Raw genomic sequence first — 18,379 nt, forward strand, 5'->3', positions numbered from 1 at the left:
TTAAAACTAACCCAGACTGCCAACCTGAACGCCTGTATCTGGACTGAGTTTGCTAAGAGCAAGAGTTTATTCTAAGTACAGTATTTATAGTAGTGTCCTTTCCTGCTGCATGTGAGGGAAAACACAGGCATGATTGTATAAGAAGAACCAAGAAAGGAGACCACGTACAAGTCTGCAGCACTGCTCAGGTGCAGCTCCACCAAACTGATAGCCCATATTTCTGTGAGAGGAGAGGACTAGATTTAAGTCCTGCTGGACACTAACCGACCCCAGGCAGCTCTGAAAGTGCAAATGATGGTAAAACACGCACCACATTGTGCAACTGAGCACCGTTCAAGGATCTATGACCTCATGGCAAAGAAGCTTTCTGCAGAGCAGGGAGCAGCCCAGTCCCACCGGCATGGCACTGTGCCACCGTTTTTCGGTCTTCTTCACAAGCCAGGTTTGGTGCTTTGCTAGCACAAACTCACGGGCAGTGGGACTCGATAGTACCTGTGTACTGCTCCGTATTGTATCACGCAGGCATATGGGTTTATTTATCCAGTCTTCCACAAAAAACACTGCACTGTGTGTAGTATGCACAATCCAGGCTTTGCAGAATTACTGCAGTGCGCTTTCCTTAGCTGCAACAGTGTCCAGAATGTTCACAAGCTTTATACAATTTCAAACTACAGTACTGTCTGGTGACATGCAACCCAGTCTTGCAAGTTGTGTTCCTCCCACCTCTTCCACTTCCATGTCTTATCTCTTTTCAGCCCTGCTCCAGCATGCCGCCCACACTGAGACTTGCGAAGAAAAGCAGCCTAGGAGGTTCACGCTAGGGAAAGCTGACTCAGTCACAGCACAACTTTAATTTCTCCTTTACAGGACAAGTGTTTTATACAAGGGCACAGCGTCAAAAACTAATGAGGGCAGTACATAGCAAAATGGGGGGAAAGATAAAACATTCAAGTAACAGAAAAACTAGTACTTTTATGCAAAATTTATTTTTTCTATATTCTACATTCATTTTTTGAAATAAACTATTACAAAAGGCTTTCAAATTTCTATTCAGATCTCTGGGAGTTCTCATGAGTTCAGAAGTTAAGTGTGCTTAAATATTTGGCTGAACTGGTGCCAAGACGCATAAGTCAGTTATTTTGCTTTACTGAGTATTATGCACCCATTATTAAGCAAGAATGTGCACTGTAATACCTGTTTCCAAGAAATCTGCTAACAAATTCAGTACCCTGCAGACACAAATACTGTTTCTTATGAAGAGAAAAAAACTTGATGCCAAGATGGATAGGTCTGTGTAAATAAAGATAAGTTGGAAGGTTTATTATTTTAAAGGGAGGGAAGAAGTAATTTCAATGTGCAAAAATGGACGTGTTCATCCTCTTGCTTCTGATTTCTCCTCATTGTGTACATTTATATAGAAAAACAGGATGTTGCAGACACACCCTATAAAGAAGCCAAGTAGTTCTTCAGTGTAACTAAAGCTAGCTGGGATGTTTGTCTGTGCTGAGACTACAAATTGCATGTGTTCCTCCTGCCTAGCCTCTGCAGATGCTCATTTGTCTTTAACCAGAAGTAGTAATATGAAAATTATCTCCTTTTTATTACTTTATTCAACCTTGTACTCAAGGCCCATCAAACAGATTAGCTTGACCAGCTATCAGTCATCACTTACAAACGAATTGTAGTTGAGACAGACTCAAAAGCTCATGGGAGGACAGACAGTTATCAGATCCACACAGAGGTTTTCTAAAACCTTCTAAACAAAGCTATTGAATGTTAAGAAGTTCTTTTTCTTCTCTGAGTCTGCCTATATGTATTCAATCAACTCACTCATGGTGACTTTCCTGCAGTCTCCCCAGTCACAGAGTGATGTTTGAAAGATCCTAAAGACAGCTGGTTAAATAAAGTGTGTAAAACAGCTCTCCTTAAATTGAGGTATGAGCAACAGGCACAGGAGGAATTCAGTAGTCTCCTTGCCCATTTTGTCTCAGGTATGGGAATACTCTTAGGCATGCTAGAGCATTGCCAAGACTCTCATCCATTCATTAGTAACAAACTTTTAATGTGTTGAATGATCCATCTGAAGAATTTCCAAAAAGATACTGCCAGGCTTTCCAAAAATAATTGATTTATCTGGTACAAATAAAAAAGCACTCTGAAAGCATACGACATGTAGAGCTTGATTTATCCCATGTTTGCGGCTGTAAGGATAGAAGAGGGTCTGATGAGTTACTTTAAGCTGCAGGTCGATATTATCACAGTAAACTCAGTAGGATATTCTACCAATACTTTATTCCAGTGAGTTACAAGAACCTAATTTCATTCTCTAATTATGCCAGTTGAGTGATACCCACCACAAAGACCATTTTTGCAAAGGAGCATTTAAACTGAATGGGGAGCACGCAGCTCACAGACTGGTAACCACATCAGTTAGATCCTAGAACTGGCAAAGGCAAGCATGAATCAGGCCTCTTAAGGGTTTCTAAATTACAGGAGAAAGAGCAAAACAAACCATGTTTGTACAGAGTTCTGACAAAAAGAAGCTAAGAGAGCTTTAGGTGTACCTGATGGGGACCTGACTGATTTGAACACAAGGAAGAAATCTTATAGATCTGTGAGCTTACAGTAGGCCTCTTGAGAACATACGGACTCATATGATTTTAGGTAGACCACAATTTCTTGTGTTTCTGAAGATCTAAGCAAGATTCAGGTAACTATGAGGGGGGTATAGCTCTTGATTCTAGGAGACTCAAGAACCAAGAGCTGGTGTGGACCAGTGCATGAAGGCTGACCACTAATGCTGTCTGGCCCACAAAGGAGCTATCCTTATGATCACATCACGCCCAGTGTTCCCTAAGAAATCTTCACATGCAGAGAAAGATACTGAGAAAATATGCCACTGGATGATTGTAGAGGTAAAACAACCCAGCAGACTACCTCAGCACAAAGAGCTACTGAAGAATTTAATTCTCCAATTTACAAACAGATATATGACTAAGCTAATTTCCTAACGCAAGCCAGCAGTAAGTGTATGGAGACATTTGCTATATCTACATTATTCCTTTCTGAGATGACAGAAGGATTCTGTGGGTCAGTCAAACCACCTGTAAGGCCTGCAAATTGGCATTAAGTAAGGAATCTCCCTAGCACACTACAGGAGACTTATAGCATGCTGTGGGTCTACCCATCAGAGGAACAGTAAGAGTTACCGCAGAAAAACAGATGAGGAGTGGCACCTTTAGCACGCCACCCGGGACCCCCCCTACAGTTAGAGTTCTGTCAGTCTTGGGCAGGGGGAAAGAAAATTTTGCCACAGTATTGCAGTGTTTGGTTGTGGGAAATTGCCAGAGCCTGGGGTTGCTCTCTCACTCTCCATAGATGAAAAGCACACATTAAAAGTTGAAAGGAAATGTGAAAAATTTTCAGAAAATGAAAACAAGGAGCAAATAACAGTCAGGGCACTGAAAATGCCTTCAACAATAAGAATTACAGTGATCAGGATGTTTCTTAACCTAGGCTACCTAAATGATCAGTAATGTTCATGACATTTCAATAGAGGACCTACTGGAGTACCAGGAAAATATTGCTGAACTTCGGTAGTTAGAAATCTCTCCTAGAGCACATGAAGACGGAGTACAGGTTCCAATGGTGCAGTAGTCCTACACATACCACACCTGACATCCATACTACCAAATGAAACATACAAAAAAGAGCAATCCTTAAAGGAAATCTACAGTCTGTGGCTTAGCCCACACTGTAACATTTTGGCATGATGTTGTTTTAATGGTAATAAACACTATTTGGACAGCAAAACCCTGAGTTACATCAACAAAAAGTCCATAGTTTTTCTCAGAAACTCAGATAAGTGATATAATTGATATAACTGATGAAAACATGAAGATTCTCACTGGTCTCCCAGCCAAATCAGTTAGGGTAAAAAACTATTCATGTGTCACAGTTGCAAGCTATATATATGTGTGAAATATATGTGAAATTACTCTTCTTCTGTTTAATATATATAACACACACATGCCCCATGCATAATATGCAAATGCCACCACCACCTTTGAACTGTACTTTTCAAGGAACCCAAACTTACAAGTTTAAAAACTTCTAACAAAAAGTATTCCAGTAACTGACATTGTTTTCAACTGTTTCTCTTGGTTACAAATGTATTGGAAAGCTCTGCACAAGATGCGGTCTGTGTAACCCTTTCTTATTATGGGTTTGTTTTCTCCAGTGTGTGGGATGCTAACAGGTGTACTCATCACAATGTTCCACGCCAAATGCTGTTCTCATGTTGCTTTAGTCATCAGTTTGAGATTCAAATCCAAAATGCATAACTTCGCACCCTCTTTTGTAAATGTTTCAAGAGTCAGCTCCCAAAGGAAGCATAACCTTTAGGACAGAGTGCCTGTGACTCCCTTCCTTGTGAAAACTTCATGTTCCTTTCACATGAGCTCTAACAGAATTATTAGAAACAGCTGTTCACATACACAGTACCTAGATATGGCAGTGCTAAAAGTAAGGATAAAATACAAGACAAAAGCTGCTCTGCTAAAGACAACAAGCAAACACAAGCGTTTCTATGAGTACACAATGAAGGAGAGATGTGCTTTGGCAGCAACACACCCCAGCAGAATGTTGTCTTTCACATAATAAAACCAGCTGGCGCAGTGCTCAGAGTCCCTGCGAGGTGAAATTAGAATCACAGAATATTTCAAGTTGGAAGGGAGTCATAAGGATCATTGAGTCCAACTCCCTGCTCCTCGCAGGACTACCTAAAACTAAACCATATGACTAAAAGCATCACTCAGACACTCCTTGAACTCTGACAGGATTGGTGCCGTGATCACTTCCCTGGGGAGCTTGCTCCAGTGACAAATTGCACACATATGTACTGTAGATCCACACAGTATCTGAGGTCTGATTGCAGAGTTCATAATAGTAATGAAGAAAAGTCCAACCATCTGGCAAGCATGTGGCCATGCTCTCCAGATGTACTGCAGTAATCCCTAAGGTTATTCATGCCCTTCCTGGCTGAGACACAAGAATCACTTTTCAATACTATTTCAGCATTCAAATGCCTATAGAGTAAGTTAACTCCTCCTTGCCAGAAAATTAAAGGACAAGGGGAATGGAAGGCGATCAGGTATGATGACCTCTAGCAACTTCAGCAGGCTTTTACATAACAAAAGTAATTCCCTTAAAGATTCAAAGCTTATTTTACCCTCTAAATTCTGCCATGACTCAGCAGTAGAAAGATTATGCCTTGTTCTAGAAAAGATGTTATCCACTTTTTCTATGACTGCAGCCTGTGTCTGTCCCATTCCCAACAGCATGGTCTGTGACTAGTTAAGCTACGCATAACTAGGCAGAAAAACAGCTGTCACTGCTATGCTGTACTGTGCTGTATTAACAGTCTGCCCTGTTACTGGCTTCCTGAATAAGGCAGGTAAGAGAATGATCTTCTTAACACATGGGAAGAACAGAAACAAATAAAAAGACTCAGGTTGTTCAAAGCAAGCCTGTCCCTGGAAAAGGAAATTCCCCTACCAATATAAGACAAGTGTAAGCAAAGAATGACACCAATATGACACCAATGAATTTCGGTAGTGGACTTTGTCCCATTAAGCACGGGCAAAATTTCATATTTAGTGCAACAATTAAATGTCAGAAGGGTCTGTAACGCATGCATACCACGGAAAAAAAATACAAAACAAACCAAAAAAACCCACAACCCAAAGCTTGAAGAAGGAGCAATCAACACTTAAAGCTTTCACACCTCCCTACCCTCAAAAATTCTCTGTTACAGCCTCAAGTCCTACACAATCACTGCTGTATAGGAAACCTGTGAGTTTTCCAGCAATTAACATGGTCTGTGAAGACAAGGGGGAAATGTTTTGTAAGTTCTCTTATCCTATACACACTGACAGGGAGTTTTATTATACCAAGGGACATAAAAAGGGAGAAAAAGGAGAGGTATTCTCCTTACATCCTTTTGCAGATACTTACTGAGGCAGATCTCAGTAACGTCATCACTAACGACTGGCAAACCCTGTGGTCTTTCACAAGAAAGACAATAATCCTATAAACTAACCATAACCCTGTAAACTACGCACAGGGAAAAGACCCTCCATTAACTCGGGCATACATGTAGCTCATAATCACTAGCCTTTTTAGGCTTATTACAATGAGATCAGCTGGTTCAAAAGGCTCTGTGCCCATGCTCATAGATAAAGATGCAAAACATATGTGAATATAACCACAACATGTGGTACAAAACTCCGCATTGACAGCAATTCAAATTGGGGTTTCAGTGCCCTGAATTGTCTGAATAAAAGAGAAACAACAGCTTTAAGTAAATATCAGAAGTTACTGGTTGCTTCCACAGACTATTCACCTCCCAAGTCCTGTAATACTACATCTGTCCTCTCACACAGAGTCAGCAGGATAGCTCAGAAAATGATCAGGAAAAAAAAAACAACCTGTGATTTCTCCAGCTGGATAATTCCTTGCTTTAGAAGAAAAAAAAATGAAAATCATTTAAGGCAACATCAAAGTTTTCTGTACCTCACCTTGTTGTTAATCATGGTAACTACAAGACTGCAAGAGTGCAGACAGGCTCAACAGTCTTGGTGGCAGTCGGACTCTCCAGCAAAGTTCTATTCATAAGGCCACAGCATTATAAAATGATTCAGACTGGAAGTGACTATGGTGAGATCTTTAGTCTAACCCCTGACCAAAGCAGGGTCAGCTATGAGATAAGACAAGGTTGCTCATGGCTTTACCCAGTTGGATGCAGAACAACTTCCTCGTTTCAAATTATTACCCTTGCCTCTTGTCCTCCCACCATAGATTGCTGTGAAGTACCTGGCTCCATCTTCCTGATAGCTTCTCTGTAGGCACAAGTGGCTGCTGTTAGGTCCCAACAATGCCATTCTTCTCCAGGCTGAACAAACCCAGATCCCCAGCCTCTCCTCATAGGGTCTGTCTTGGTGATCCTATGCTGAACTTGCTCCAGTTTATTGACGTCTTTCCTGTAGTGGGGATCCCCAAACCTGACACAGTATCTGGAAGTGATTTCACGAGTGCTGAGCCGAGAATAATCACTTCTCTCACTCTCTGGGCCACGGTCTCATTCACACAGCTCAGGGTGCTCCTGGCCTTCTCCAGTTCCAGGGCACACAACTGGCCCTCGTCCAGCTCACTGCCCACTGGGCCCCAGGCTGCTTCTGCAGAGCTCCTCCTCGACCCCCCTCTCTCCAGCCTGCATCACTGTAGAGTTCTGCCTTTTTAGGGGCAGGACTCACAGTCTGTCCTTGTTGAATTTCATCCAGTCCTTGTCCATCTCTTCCTCCCAGCTGTCCAGCTTCCCCTGACTGGCAGCTCTGCCCTCCAGCGTGCCAACAGGGCTCCCCTCCAACTTGGTGTCATCTGCAAACTTGGTTAGAGTGGCCTTCATCCCCTCCTCCAGACCACTGATAAAGATGTTCAACAGGACAGGTCACAGAACAGACCCCTCCAGTACTCTGCTTTTTACCAGCTCATTTATCAATGGTCCTTGAGCCTGGCCACCAAACGAGGTCATCTAGCCATGCAAATCTGAAGTCCTAACTTGGATAAAAGAATCAAGTGAGACACGGTGTCAACAGCCTTGTTAAAATGGAGGTAAATGACATCTGCTGCGGAAAACTCATCAACAGGTTCAGTTGTTTTATCACCCAGGCAATCAGGTTGGTTAGACATGATTTATTCTAGTAGCTCCCTAATCATGCCATTTAGATTTGGATTTCTGATTTCCTTCTTTACGCTAGTTCTGCCTTTTCTCTCTTGCAGATTGCTCTGCGGATTTCAGAGAGTGGGAATTAGTAAGTGTTGGTTTTGGTTGTGATACTTGGCTGTGAAGGGAAAGAAAGCAAGCAGTTTCACAGCTTTATGGTACTGTTCATAGAAACAAAGAAAATTAAAAAAGAAGATATAATATGCCACAGAAGCAGACTGCTACTACAGAATCACAGAAGGGCTGAGACTGAAAAGATCCTGGGTCTCTTTCATTTCCCCATAAAAAAAAAACAGAAGACAATGTTTCTTCTGCAAAATTAATCTGACAATTCACGTTAACATGACATAAAGTAAGAACTGTTCTAACAGAACTCTCAAATTTCGTCAAATAATATTAAGTATCCTGGCTCTGTCAGAGATTGTCTTCAAAACATCCAGAATGTAAAGAACTGTTTCCTGTCTTCTTAATTTGTAAACAATATAAGTAACTTAGCAGAAGACTGTACTTTAATGCATATAAGATGTAGAATTTTAAGCACGCTGTTTTGAAATTCTATGCCAGAGATGTCTTCTTTGGAATCAGCAGGAAGCCTTCTCCATGAAGGTCACCCACTTACAGAAAAATCCTTTGATGGGAGAGGTTGCTCTTGAGCTGACACCAGCTGTGCTGTCCAGCACAGGCAAAACATGTTCAGGCACGCAAATACACGTGGGAGCCTTTCTAGGTTGAAGCAAAAAAAAAGACTGCATAAGCCTTTGAAAAACCAGGGGCCTTTATTTCAAACTTCCATTGAGTAGTCACAAAGTCTTCTGCAAATCACTACTGCAAACTTCCTCATGCTTCTGGACTTTTTTATCAGGACATTTGTAGGAATTTCTGTTGTTTATTCATAGCTGTATACTTTTGAGGTATAAGACAGTGCAGCACTGAGAAAACTGTGGACTTTCTGTTGTCCAGCACCTGTGGATATGTTCTGCACAGTGCAATGTTCTGCAAAAAGTTTTTCTCAGGTGTTTTTTCACACATGGCATTTTAAGCACTGACAAAAGTATGTTTATTTGTGAGAACTGAAAATAAATGTATTTCTTAATAAGTCAATCAAGTTTACAAGATATATTTATGTTCCACCAAGGACTAAATCTTGTTTTCTCTAACTTTGGTGGACAAAATGACCCCACTTACAGCCAAAGCTTAAACTGGCAACAGAGCACTTCATAGTTTTCAACTCATCTTTTCCTTTTTAATCAAGAGAGCTTTCAATGCACCTTTGCGCACTCAGTGCTGAAAGCTGCCTGTTGCACAACTGATGAACCTGCTCATTTTAGGCTAGGCAGCCATAGCTGTCCACTCCTGGCACCGGCCAGCACGCAGCTAACTACAAATAAGAGCTGTATGTTGTGCAAGGCTGCTCTGCTGCCTGCTGTTCTTAATAGGGATCAGTTGCCTGCAGACTCACAATGGGCCAGTGAATCCTTCTCAGACCCAAAACTGATTTTTTGGTCAAGTAAAAGGAGGTAAACCAGTGGACTGCCCAACCTCTCCTGCCATTATTCCATATAGGACAACACAGAGTTTTCTACTGATATTTCACAAGACACTGACGTGTTTTCTGTCCTTTTCTCATGACCAGTGAAATGCGACCACTAAAGAACACCAGATGCAGTATCAATTCATCCTCTCCTGGAAAGTTTAAAAGCCCACAATACATTAAGAGAGGTTCATTCTCATCTTTGGCTGAGAAAGTATCTGACAGCCTGACTACTGCTGTCCTGAAAAGTGTTAAGAATAAACACTGACTCTACATATATGTAAAATTTAGCCTGCCATGCCAGCAGTGGGCAGCACATTTTCATCACTGCAGGCTAGGATAATGAAACACTGGATAGCTAAGAATATGGTAGGCTGGCAACAGCCAAATATACCACACTATACTAAAGCATATCAAATCCGCACCAAAGAAAATACCAAGAACATAAAGACAGCTCCTTAAAGATATCCTTGAAAATATTTGCAATGATAAATCACCTCCAGTGCTTAAAAAAAACAGCCAGGGATGAAACGGAAAAAAGCTAGATCACAAGCACATTGTAGAAATAAAACTAAGAGGCACAGCTAATGGACATCAATGACTTGGAATGACAGTTGCTTTTTTCCACAAATCTTTTCAAACATGTCGTATCTGTGTAAATAAACCATTTAGCTGCATAATGTATTTGAAAACTGATACAGAGAAACTACCATTCTTTACTAGATATACTAGAGGACATATATTGCTGTTTTTAATATCGCAATGTTATTTCAGAAGTTTAAAATCCTGAAAAAGTTTCCCACCACAGCACTTAACAACTTTGTATTATGTTTCAAACATATTAAATTATATTCATGAAGACTTTATGCAGTTGTCCTTCTGCAGCATTCCGGAACAGAACTTGTCCTTCTGCTCCATCTAATTTAAAAACTGCTTGTACGTGACATGGATTTAGTTTGACAGAGGTGTCTTAAAAAATTCACAGCAAGCCTACTCCAGATAAGAGAAAGTGAGACTGACTTACCCTACTGAATGAAGATAAAAAGGGCGAGGTCACAACTGGCATAACTTGAACAAATCACAGTCACAGAGTGAATGCAGTATCAACCATATAGAAAGATGAATTTATAACTTGGAGAAGTCTTCCAGCGTAAAGAATCCCTTACAACTCAACAGTAAAGGATGCCTATGTAGAGAAAGAAATGCACAGCGCCTATCTTGCTCCTGGCACAAACTTGTTCATTAAAACAGATGATCAATAATTCAGAAGAAAAGCCAATGGTTGCAAAGAAATATTAAGCTATGGATTCACAAGAAAAGACAGACAAAAAAATCCATGTGGTATTTGTAAATGAAGAATTCAAGGAAACAATCACAAAAGTGCAAGTGGAACGTGGTGTGCTCTTCTCCTGGGCCAGAGGTATATGTTTCTTTAACTGCTACTGCTTAAACAGCAATAAAGACACTGTCCGTGAATTCATCCAAAAGCTTTTTCCAGTGTTTTCAGAGGACAGACTAAGCTTTACAGGAAGAAGCAGCAAAAGCACTTACACTGAACAATACACTTCTCAACAAAAACATGTAAGAAGGGTCCAGTGCTTTGAGAAAAGCAGGTCTCCTTGGGTCCACATTCCCTGGTTGAGATGCAGGTCTAGACAATTGATGCTCAACAGCATGGCCCTTGTTGGTGTCAGACCCTGGGAGCCACTTGCAGAGGAACAGTCAGCCCTTCTTTATTCACCCTTCTATCAGTTAATATAATAATACATAGTATATCATATGTTTTACATATATAGTATATAATTAATATAATCAGAGCATCTAAATGCTGTTGAAATGACCTGGCTGTAGAACCAAGGTCTCAGATAATGCTAGCCACAGCCGTATTCTCTCAGCAACCCTCTTTTCATGTACCAACTTGACTGCTATTTTCGACACACATCCAGCTTCATAATTCCTACAGAAACAATTTTTACTCGCCCTTGTGATTCTCATTCTGCAGGCCATTAGCTAACATCATGGTATTTCATTTCCTTTGCTGTTCTGCAAACATCAGATAAATCAGAATACAAGGATATGAAAAAAATAACGCTTTGTTGGACAGAGCACACATTCCTTCACATTCCCCACAAGAAAAAGAATACCCACCTAAGGGTACATATCACCAGAGAATTGAAGTGTGGAGACGTACTACCACAGTCCTGTTGATATTGGAGCATATTAAAGCAGATGTTTCCTGTCAAGTGTTACACTCTCCCTACAGCACATAGTAGTATATTCCAGCAGTCACTTCAAGCAAACACATTAAAATGTTAAATATCTTGAGTGAATTCTCTTGTAATCCTCTGCTCCACTTGTTAATGCTGTATTCCTAAGCAACATTTAGAGTCCTCTGGATTATTGCTTCCTTCTGTTTAACAATCCACTGTGAAAAACTATTAAACAAGCTATCAACATGCACGTACTCTGTATGATTTTTTTTTATAGCTAAGGAAAAACTCTTAATACAATGACTTAGGCTAAACTATGGCCACACAATAGGGACACACCATAAGAAGAGATGATTTTCACTTGCTCTCTAGCACAGACTTCAGGAGAGAGGCCCACGACCTCAGAAGACAGTAGTCAAGTGAACAGGAATTGATCCAATTCTATCACATGAGAGCTACTTCTATTACTGGGGTCCAGAAGCAGAGGAGTACACTACAATAAGGAGATTAATTTTGTAGACACAAATCAAATTACACCTTGCAGACAACAGCAGGGCTCTGATAACCGAAGAAATGTTATCCCAGAGACATTGTGATGACACCATCAAACACAATGAAATATTTATTGTAGAATCCATCTTTCTGTCATGAAAAAAAATTAAGGGATGTTCACATACAAGATCCTTTTGACCATCATTATCTCCATTTCCCTACTCTGGTAACATCGGGTGGGAAAAGATTTCCAAGTGTTTTAATTTTTATGGAGCAGTGACTGTATTATTAAATCCCAGTTAGATGTACCTGAAGCTCAGATTTCCCAACTTCTTCAGGAAGACTGACAAGTCTTTATTTTATTTTACTAGGTACTATTTCTGCTGTCTTATTGCAACTAGTATTACAAATGTCGCCATGTCCTTTTCTCTATTACCTGTGTTAGAACAACAAAATACAGAAAATAAGTAATATCAGCACTCAACAGCACAGCAGAAACCTTTTTCTAAGTACTCTGTTTATTAGTGTGCTTTCCCTGCCTTGTTATCAAGTGTTGTCCTTAAGCTTGTCCATACTGTTACATGACATAGATAACAGTTGACCTGAAGTCCTTTTCCTTTATTTATTTCTTCTAATTCACTAACAAAAAACACTTTTCAAAGTATTTTAAACAACCATTCCCATGGAGCAGAATGGTACTGCACACGCATTAAAGGCCAAATTAAGACTAACTAAAATCAAATCTAGCAAGGTGAGACATGTCTAAGAAGCCCATGGATGTAGACTGTCATGAATAAGAACAAAATTTACCATCTAATCTTTGTATATAGGAAGGTTTACTATACATCTATCACCCCAAATGGAAAAAATGCTAATTTGAATGCATGATGGTTTAGATAGAAAAGAAATACTGAAGTATTTCAGGGATTTCTTTTAGATATTGCACTGGGTGTTCATGGCATGGTTTGCCAGCAGGGGCTGCAGGGGTGGCCTCTGTGAGGAGAGGCCAGGGCTGCCCCATGTTGGACACAGCCAGTTCGAGTCAGCTCCAACCCAAGTGCCTTCCACAATGAGGTGACTGGTTCCCTAAATGAGGTGAGAGCAGCGGATATTGTCTACCTTGACTTAGGATTTCAACTTTCTCTCCTGTAACATCCTTATGTCCACAATAATGATTCATAGAATAGTTGAGCTGACAGTGAGATGGATTGAAAACTGGCTGAATTCCAAGGCTCAAATGGTTGTGATCAGCAGCACAAAATCCAGCTGGAAACCAGTCACCAGGGGTGTCCCCCATACATCCATACTGTGGCCAGTACTGTTTCATATCTTCATTAATGACCTGGATGACAGGACAGAGTGCAGCCTCAGTAAGTTTACAGATGATACACCACCATCAGTGTGCTGCCATTTAGAGATGCCTCAGCAGGACAGAGAAATTGGCAAACAGGATCTTCAGGAAGTCAACACAGGGCAATGTTAAGCCCTGCACATGGGAAAGAATAATCCCTGGCACCCATACATAACGGGTGCCAACCAACTAGATAACAGTTCTTCAGAAAAGGACCTGAGGTCCTGGTGGACCACAAGTTGACCATAAGCCAGCAATAGGCCCTTACATCAACGCTAACAACATCCTGGGTAGCCTTAGAAGAACACTGGTAGCAACGAACTGGTAGCAAGGAAATGGAGCCTTCCTTGCTGCTCATCACTGGTGAGAAAATCTGGGGCCCTGAGTCCAGTTCTGGGCTTCCCAGAAAGATATGAACCTAATGGAGCAGTTCTGGCAAAGGGCCATGAAGGTGACTATGTGACTGAAGCAGCTGTCATGCCAGGAGAGGCTGAGAGAGATGGGATTGGTAAGCCTTGAAGAAAGAAGGTTCAGGCGGGACAACTTATTAATGTGCATAAACATCAAATGTAGGGTGGGCTGGGGGAGGACTTAAGATAGAGCCAGACTCTTCTAATGGTGCCCAGTGACAGGACAAGATGCAGTGGGCACAAACTGAAATTCAGGAAGTTTAGTTTCTACTCACAAAACACTTTTCTACTGTGAGAGGGGTGAAATACTGGAACAGGTTGCCCAAGAAGACCATGGAGTCTCCATCCTTGGAGATACTCAAAACCCAAGTGAAACAGCCTTTAGCCATCTGCTCTAGCTGATCCTGCTTTGAACCAGGGTGCTGAACTAGATGATGTCTAGGCATCCTTTCCAGTCACCACCACTCTGCGATTACTTCCTTCTTTTCTGCCAGAATTAACATTCCTAGTACAGTTCAAAATTAATTTTTAACATTTTATTTCCAGTGCATGAGCTTGAAGCATGAGCTTTACAGGCAGATATACAAGTGGATTCAATGACAGTTGTCCTTGGAGCACATCAGACCAGTCCATCAGAAAGGAATAAAAGAGATCAAGAAACAGAAAGGACAATAGATTTAAAGCATACGCTAGTAAGCAGTAACCTCAGACCTACTGCAGAACTTAAGCAAGCAGTGTTATCCATTCTTTTCTGAATTTCCTACTCAGAGGACAAAACACTTCCCTTATTAATTTTACTATACTGGAGCTGAGACATGCAGCAGCAAACACAGAGGGGATGCTGTCCCTTCAAAGTAAACAACATGCTGTCTGGTATCAGACATCACATTTTGGAAGAAAAGGGATTTCCCTTCCTATTGCAGAAGTACAGATTGAGAGTTCAGAATTTTAATGCTAAGCCTTATACTAGTGCGCTCATTCAATATAGAGTTGCTTGATCTTAATTTTTTTCTTCATTGCAATGGAAATATTCTTGTCTTTCCAAAAGGGTTTTTTTTTTCTTGCAGGTTCGCTAATTAGTCCATGGGAATGGAATCATAAATGCCTTACACATATTCTTTTACATCCACTGTAAGATTTCACTGACACTAGTCAAACTGTTCCTTATGTTTATAGATACATGAAACTGGAATTCAGTACAACATGAAACCTACACTGAGAATCAACCTCTCTGTTATCCACTCCTTCAGGCAATACACTGGATTTCAGACAATGACATGCTATGATTTCACTGAAAAATACCTCTTATAGACAACCACCTTTCCCCGAAGTTCATCAGTCCCTTATGGTGGGCTTCAATGGGAAACCTGGAAGAGATGATGGCTCAATAATTCATGCAGTGAACTTCTGAGGAAGTGGTTCTTATACTCCTGTGTTCAAGTCCATGTAGCTAGCCAATATATAGGAAAAGCGATTTGCTTAAGATGAACTACTGAGTGTGATTTCAAGCCTAAGTTGGGCTCTTCAATGAGTGAGTTCAGCACTGGCAGTCATAGGTTAAGCAGGTTATAGAATTTTGACCACCAAAGTATAAGAATTTCTAGGTAACACTACGGCATTTTTAAAGAAAATTAAAATGCAGGTAGTTTAGATCATCATGCATACAAGTGAATCAAAAACCAAGATCAAGCAGCTTTGAAAACATGCAACTTCTAAATCTTCTGGACAACAGAAAAAAAGAAAAAAGAAAAAAAAATCAAGTGTCCTGGATACAGACAGCAAACTTCATAATACTAAATACTTGCAAGTATGGATGGGAAAATAATTACATCCTTCCATCATTATCAGTTGCTCATTTTTATGTAATAATCAGACATAGCTCCACAGAACTAAATAAGGCAGCAATCACTACGAGACAATCTGTGCTCCAGAAGGTCAAGTAAACATCATTCAAATAGCCACAGTGTTATTGAAGGCAACTTCAGTACATTACTACTTTCTGACATATTTATCCAACTTTAACAAAATAAGACAGACAAACATATTCAAATGTCACTGTCTTCAAGTCTTACAGGAATGCAGACATTCTGGGTTGTATATCCAAAATTAACCCCTATCTATTTTATATTGTATTTCAATATAGTAGTAGCTTTCATTTAATCTACAACATTCTGGGATCCCTAAACAGAATACACAAATTCTGTTTAAACAAATAAAAAAAACCTCACACAAATAAACAAATAAAACAAATAAACCCTGACCATACCATATTTCCTTAAACTAGGCCATCCACCTACAAGTAAGGAATATTTCCCTGAAGACTGCCAAGCATTAGAGGAAGCTGCTAACTCTGAATTTAGTAAATTTTAGAAATTTCCTGAAGAGAGAAGCACCCTGAAATCCTTCCTTTTCAAAGAACAATCAGTCTTTTCATACAAGCTATTTTTCATTTTGAAACTACTGTCTCCTGATTAGACACATATAATAGGGGCAGCAAATCATTCTTGTGGTAGTAAAGCTATGCAACCAGATCAACACTGAGACACAGTTGTCTCAGCAAATACACCTTCCACATAGAATATATAAGGCAATAACATTTAACTTAATCCTCTTACGCTGATATTTACCGAACACTAAGGCCTGGCTGAGGCCTGTTGAAAAAATTCAGCAGCTAACAGAGGATGCACATTCAGCAAATCTTTTAAGAGCAGACTGGACCTGCAGAAATAGCTTAGATACACATTTAACCTGTGTTGGAACTGGAAATGGATACGACAACTTCTTGAAGTCCCTTCTGGGGAATTTTGTATCATGATAGATGATATATTTCAACTGGTTAAAATAAGAGGGAGTTTTTGTTTGGGTTTTTTTAATGCTTGTTTAGTGCTGAATCCGTACTTTCTCTGTTTTAAACTTTCATGACTTTCATAAGAAGGGCTGTTAGATTAGGCTGTAAAGCGTTATTGTACCAAGAAAAAGAGTGAAGTTATTTTGAAAAGGAATTACCAGACAAGTATTTGTAGTCTTGAAAAGATTTAACCTATTCATTTCTTTTCCTGGGCTGACCTAAACTATTTTCATTCAAGTAAAGGCTGGTAAAATCAATCTAGGTAAGAACAAAATATCATTGAAACTAGTTGAAACACTGAAACACATTAAGACTGTGAAAATTAGAAGCTCTTATCAAAAGACTTCACAATTTTGTAATTGCTAAGAAGAAAAAACAGGGAAATAAATAATGTAATGTCCAAGGTGATACAAACACGTGTTTAATCTTACTTGTCCAGGGCTGTGCTGGTGGGCATGCTCCTGCCAAATCCTCGGACACCCATCTGACAGAAGTATGGAATGCAAGACAGATTGGCAGCAATTATAGCCAAAGAATCCGACGCATTAACAAAGAAACCATTTTGGCCAAGGATCATGTAGCGGTCCTGGGAAGACAAGAAATTCAAGAAAGCATCTTAAATCCTATATTCTGCAGAGTGGTTATTTCTTTTATTAGATGCACTGTAGACAGGGAAAAAGAAAAAAAGAACAGGCTTTGGGTTCACTCACTCACATCCCTCTTTGGGCAGAATAATTTATTGGCATCCTGGCAGGTTTATAATCTCGCTGTCACACTATCACACCACCACTCTCCCAGCCTTGCAAATCAAAGTTCCCGACCACTCTATAGTAGCTTCAGCCCCCTCCACGCTACTTCAGTCGGCCTGTTTCTGCCAGGGAATGCTTGTGTAGGTGAATCTTTTTGCGAAGGACAAAAGCTATGCAGGGAGTAGGAGGGTGTTTTGTCTTTACTGACAACAGAAAACAGCCCCTGTTCTTCAGAATCTTTCCCTCTTTCTCCCACTCTGTCAGAACAGAAAGTTGTTTCAGAAATACTTCACTGTTTATAATGCTGATAATACAACATTAAAAAATTAAAACAGAGATTATGGCTCAGTGCTTGAATTAGCCAAAAATCCCTCAAATTACGATGTTAATCAAAACGGACTTGACATTCTTACTACTTACTGTGACAAGCCCATATTATCTCTATATGCAGTCTTTCCCTACACAGAGAAGAAAAGTGTTGCACCAAGATAAAAGCAGTTCAATATTTAAAGAATACTCATTCTGGATTCAACTCCTGCTCAACTTGCAGTCATCTGCAGAGACAAATTACAACATATGTGTCTGATTTATGGGTTTCAAATGCTATAATTTGTACCTGAAAGTAATATCGGTTTCAGCTTCAATAGCTTACTGAAAAGCAAGTGAGTTAGAATTAAATGTCCCACATCTGACCCCAGACAAAACAACTATGGTGAAATCTCAAGACACATCAAAATTCTTACTCCGTCAGCATCAAAAGCAGCTCCAAATCCATACTCTCCACCTCTCATAGCCTCCAGCAAGGCAGTTGCATATGTTAAATTGGGATCAGGAGGCTGCCCACCAAAATCCTCCAGAGGAACACAGTTTATGGCAGAATTTGCAGGAGCTCCCAATTCATCACACAGGATTCTTCTCACATAAGGTCCCATAACTGCGAAAACAGAAATCTGCCATGCAATCACAAAAACGTATGCTTGATATTCACATTTTTCACAGTACTGT

General features: G+C 40.2%; 1 protein-coding gene across 1 annotated transcript in view; it reads right to left on the reverse strand.

Annotated features, from left to right (window-relative positions):
• Window positions 1-18,379, reverse strand: part of PGM5 (phosphoglucomutase 5) — a 71,969-nt gene that overhangs the window by 38,869 nt on the left and 14,721 nt on the right. Inside the window, exons 5-6 of the mRNA XM_065861087.2 lie at window positions 18,118-18,308; window positions 17,057-17,211 (exon numbers count right to left, since the gene is read on the reverse strand). Coding sequence (XP_065717159.1) covers window positions 17,057-17,211; window positions 18,118-18,308 — 346 coding nt within the window. The remainder of the gene's footprint in view (window positions 1-17,056; window positions 17,212-18,117; window positions 18,309-18,379) is intronic.

This window comes from Patagioenas fasciata, chromosome Z (assembly GCF_037038585.1).
Source record: "Patagioenas fasciata isolate bPatFas1 chromosome Z, bPatFas1.hap1, whole genome shotgun sequence".
Taxonomy (NCBI): Eukaryota; Metazoa; Chordata; class Aves; order Columbiformes; family Columbidae; genus Patagioenas; species Patagioenas fasciata.